Source organism: Cornus florida, unplaced genomic scaffold (genome assembly GCF_030987335.1).
Source record: "Cornus florida cultivar Cherokee Brave unplaced genomic scaffold, ASM3098733v1 CherokeeBrave_3.0.0_Hap2_Chr01, whole genome shotgun sequence".
In the NCBI taxonomy this organism is placed as follows: Eukaryota; Viridiplantae; Streptophyta; class Magnoliopsida; order Cornales; family Cornaceae; genus Cornus; species Cornus florida.
Window position 1 is genome coordinate 59,738,150 of NW_026775571.1, and position 4,826 is coordinate 59,742,975.

At 30.5% G+C, this 4,826-nt stretch overlaps 1 protein-coding gene across 1 annotated transcript; it reads right to left on the minus strand.

Moving 5' to 3' along the window:
- Positions 1-2,453: 2,453 nt before the first annotated feature.
- LOC132273091 (jacalin-related lectin 19-like) lies at positions 2,454-4,566 on the minus strand. Its single transcript, XM_059774123.1, has 4 exons — positions 4,345-4,566; positions 3,335-3,525; positions 3,133-3,241; positions 2,454-2,693 (listed from the first exon to the last, which is right to left on the minus strand). Exons 1-4 carry the CDS (start codon positions 4,564-4,566, stop codon positions 2,454-2,456), a joined length of 762 nt encoding a protein of 253 aa, XP_059630106.1.
- Between the last annotated feature and the right edge of the window lie 260 nt (positions 4,567-4,826).

Sequence of the window (4,826 nt, forward strand, 5' to 3'; positions counted from 1 at the left end):
TTTGTTTGCTCCAAGTGCCCTCACCTGTACATTCTTTTTTTTCCTCTTTATAAAGCTTACCATTTAACAAAAAAAAAAAAATATTATTTAATTACTATACCTATATCCACATTGTAAAATATTAAAAGGCCAAACCGAGCTTGCGCTCATGCTCCACACGCATGCATCACACAGTTTTTTTTTTTTTTTTTTCTTTTGTCCATCACCTTTGTGGATCTCAAAAAATTACAGCGTTTCTTTGGCAATGTGAAGTTGTGAACTGATTAAAAAGCAGACAAACCTCGTAATTGTTAAAAAAACAAATAATTTCAGTATATATATTACACACACACACATTAACAAGATAAGTTCTGTTAACACGTCAACAATACTCTTCGGGCATTATGGGAATTCAATGCCTTTGTAGACTGGAACGGATCTAGAAATTTATGTTAGGGGGAAAAAATTTATATAGAGGTGTTTTTTTTCTTCATAATTTTAGTGAGGTAATTTTAAAATTTTATGAGTATAAATACAAAAAAAAAAAAAAATACAATTTTAGAGATATAAAATGTAATAATTTTTTTTTTTTTTTTAGTGTGGGCGTCACGCTAACATCGAAATTTTTATCCTTGAAATTTGATTGTAAAGTGTTACTATTACCTTTACAAATAAGCAAACAAAACAAATTAATAAAGAGTGACTTGTTTTTATTCTTGAAATTTCGATTGTAATTCAAATTTCAGATTTAGTTGTTTTTATTGATTAGCCCTCTTATTTTTTAGAAAAATTTTATTTTTAGTGTTATTTTCTTTTTGCTATTAGGTTTCTTTATGTTTTTAATTTTTAGTTTTCCTATATTATAATTATGTGTGTTATAAAGTATAATTATTTTATTCATTCAATTATTCAATACAATATCATGTTTTCTCTTAATTTATCTCTTACTTTGTACATTCAAAGTTGTTACTTTGTGGATTCAAAGTAGTTTATTGTGATACCCTTCAATTTCTAAGCGCGGTTAGATTAAGTCATCGCCCAAAAATCGAGAGATATCAAACAATTAATAATAGACAAGCACAGAATACAAATGGTTAACTAAGAAATAATAAATAATCGCTGAAAGGAAAACTAAATAATTATTAATAAATAAATCCCATCTACAAATCCTCCAAAATTAAATGCATTGTAATAATAATAATAACCTCCAAAATACAACTCGGGAATCCATATATCATGGACCCCTAAATAAATCCCATAATCTGAACTAACTAAATAAGTCTGAGACTAATATCAATAATAAAGGATAATGTCCCACGTCGAGATAAACAGAAGAGTGATGAAGAACTATCTCTAATCAGCACGAACAACCTCTAAGTCTGAAACAGAAGAGTGATGGTTGGACTGTAATGGCCGTGGGATGTGGTGGCGATGCTGAGGGTTGTGGTGGCAATGCTGGGGGTTGTGGTGGCAGGCAGTGGTGGGGGTTGTGGTGGTGGCGATGGTGGGGGTTGTGGCTACTGTTTTATGGTTGTCTGCAATTAGGTTAGTTCATTTTAGGTTAAATGTATTATAAATTTTTAAGGAATGGTTAGTTTGGTCATTTTATAGTATTATATTTTTTTACATAAATTTGAATTACAAATTTAGAGGCATCTGTGACATTTCAATTGAGAGGGTGTCAATGAAAATTTTTGAAACCTAAAGGGTGTCCTTGCCAAAAACCCGTTGACCAACATTGCATCGACGAAAATCTCAGGTGATTTCAGTGTAATTTACAGTATTTATCAATAACTAGTAAGGCATTTATGTCTCCCTCGGTGTGAGGCATTTATGTCTTCCTCACTGTGCTTGGGGGTTGTTATTTGTATATTTAGTTTTCTGTGTTATTTGCATATTTTCTGTGAAAATTTTGTTAGCTTTATTCAAAAGACATGAATTATTAAAAAAAAAAAATTAAAAATTAAAAATATATATTTTTTGTTTGAGATATGAACGGTTTATGATGACTACAAAGAAAGTTCAAAATCTTGGATAAAGCAAAGATTTTCAATACTAGATTTCAATTTAAAATTTAGTTCCAATGTCATCTGATTTATCAAATCATATACTTAAACCAAATTGATAGCATCCAATTTTTCAAAACCAATAAGATTCTTCTTTTGCAAGTAAAATCACCAATTTATTATGAGAAACACCAGAGATAATATATAACATCTTATCACTGGATTGACATAATTTCATAAAATACATAACCAACCCAAACTTTCTTAGGACAAAAGAAAACATGAAAATTATTTGAAATCATACACAAAGACACAAGTGTAATTGCACGTGTTGCCTTAACCACTTTAACCAAGCATTAAGGACAACATAAAGCATCCATTATTATAACTACGTCGAATACAAATGCAGTTAAATTATTAACGATTAAAAGATGAGGTAAAGATGGTTGATGATCATCGTCTAAATTTTCACTTGTCGTGATATGCTCCAATTGTAGTAAGATACTTGTCAGATCTTCCATGAAATCCGATGATCTTGCCACTAGTATCAGATCGGAATTCAAATTTCTCTCCATCCTCCATACCAAATGGTCCATATATTCTTTTGTTGCTTTGAAATCTAAGTGACCGGATAACAACCATTTTATTAACTTGTCCACAGTAGCCCCAAACTGAAAGCAAAAATTCACTAGGGTAGTCTAATTTGACCTACATAAATTATATCAGTAAAAAAAAATGGTAAGTATGTTTGGCATTCATATTTGTATAAATGAAAGATTAAATATTAAAATCCTTAACAAAAAAAAGAGGAAAATTTTGTTACTATTATAATGTATTAAATGACAAATTATACCTAACCGTGGCTTTTGTGCCACATTAGTATCATGCTTAGCGGACCATTGGAACTTCCCTTTTCTATTTTCTATTTTCTTTTTATTTTTATTATTATGTTATCTAGCTAGTAATACTTCACAAAACATGGGAGGCAAGACAAATATAATATATAATAAATTTGTACATGAGTCGTAGATTTGAAAATCAAATTACATATATATATATATATATATATATATATATATATATATATATATATATTACTATGTTTTGTTGTCCGCTGTCACTACCATGTTTTTTTTCCCGATATTGCCTTTCCTTCAATATCATTATAGATAACTTGAATGGAATCAATTAACCATCCAGACTGTATACTTATTTCCCTTATGGTGTTGTAAGTTCCGTCATCCCATTTCTGTCCACTAGTATTTCCAAATGGACCAACACTAGGTATTATAGTTTGGATTGGGATTAGCTTAATGTATACTCCAATCGAATTAACAACATCACCCTACCTTCCAAAGAATCCAACAATCTTGTCAGAAGTTGACGGGTTTGTAAAAGGAGTTCCTTCCTCCTCACCATATGGTCCATATTGCCTTGTATTGCTTTGTAATGTAAAAGATTTCACAACATGTGTATTAAGATAGGACCCTGTGTATCCTGATATTGAGACGAGGTACTCGGTAGGATAATTTAATTTGACCTGCAAGATTTAATAGAACAAGGATAAGTATTACGACAAACACATGCAAATTAACCCCAAACATAATAGAAAAATAGAATTACCTAAAAACGTAACGTTCACAGTGAAAATTGGCAAAATGATTTCACTATGCAGAAAAAATAGATATTACAAGTTTTTAAGCCCACAATTTTTTTGTCTCTCAAACTCTTTATTTTGTCTTTCATTTTTTTTTTTCTCATACCATTCTACAAAACCTAATACAGACTAGAATCCGAGTTCACGATCTGCAAGACAAAATTGGGTGATTTTTTTTTTGAAGCCAAAGCCAGATAATCGGATTAGAAGTGGGTTACAGCAAGAACTGGGCTGAAATAAAACACGATTAACAAATTTACAGATTTGTATGTTAAGAAATGTATATCTAGTTGTATAACTTGTATGCTTTGTAAGGTGGATGGTGGAGTTCTAAGATATGTATTTATCATTTATATGCAGTGACTGAGTCAATATTTCATTTAAAGAGAGGCTAGTGTACTTGATAAAAAACAAAAATAAAATCAACACAAATGTCGAATTGTTCATATCAAAAGCCAAGCAAATTAATAATAATAATAATTATTGAAAAACAATACGTTATTTAGAGAGATAGGAATCTATTTCAGGGAGCCTCAATAATGTGGTATAGTCCGTCATTTTTTATATATATATTTTTTATTTTGAGATGTTATTTTGTCTAACTAGGTAGCGTCCACAAAATATGACACACACGATAAAAATAGAATCAAATAAATTTGTGCATGAGTTGTATATTTGAAAATCAAATTGCGGCGCGCACACAGAAATACATATATTATACCCTGTTTGGTTCTTCGCAGTCACGACTGTGTTTTTTCTCGTAATTGGATTTCCTTCACCATCATCATAGACAACTTGAATGGTTCTAACTATTGATGCGGAATATATAATTAATTCTCTTATTGTATTGTGGGTTCCGTCATCCCATGGTTGCCCATCTTCACGACCATGTGGCCCGAAAGCAACTTCCTGTCCATCCGCCATGTTGTCCTTAAAGCTATAGATGAGTTTAGTACTTCAAATTTGTATGAAAATGTAATTAAATCAAAAGGCGATATATATATAGATATTTAGACGACCAATCAATAATAATATGTGTAGTTTATGAAATCTAGATATTTAGACGACCAATCAAGAATACTATAGGTGGATAAGTTATTTTCTTTTTTTCTCTTGATACGCGAATATGAAGAACAATTACTTACCCATCTATGGCTATGAAATTGATGCTGATATAGAAGTAA

What these genes read in the sequence shown, in the direction of transcription:
- LOC132273091 (XM_059774123.1), bottom strand. Translation starts at nt 4,566, where the DNA reads ATGGCGGATGGACAGGAAGTTGCTTTCGGGCCACATGGTCGTGAAGAT. An exon ending in ATTGTTGGATTCTTTGGAAG is followed by an intron (nt 3,242 to 3,334) that starts GTAGGGTGATGT and finishes TGGAAATACTAG; the next exon opens with TGGACAGAAATGGGATGACG. An exon ending in ATAATGATATTGAAGGAAAG is followed by an intron (nt 2,694 to 3,132) that starts GCAATATCGGGA and finishes TAATTTATGTAG; the next exon opens with GTCAAATTAGACTACCCTAG.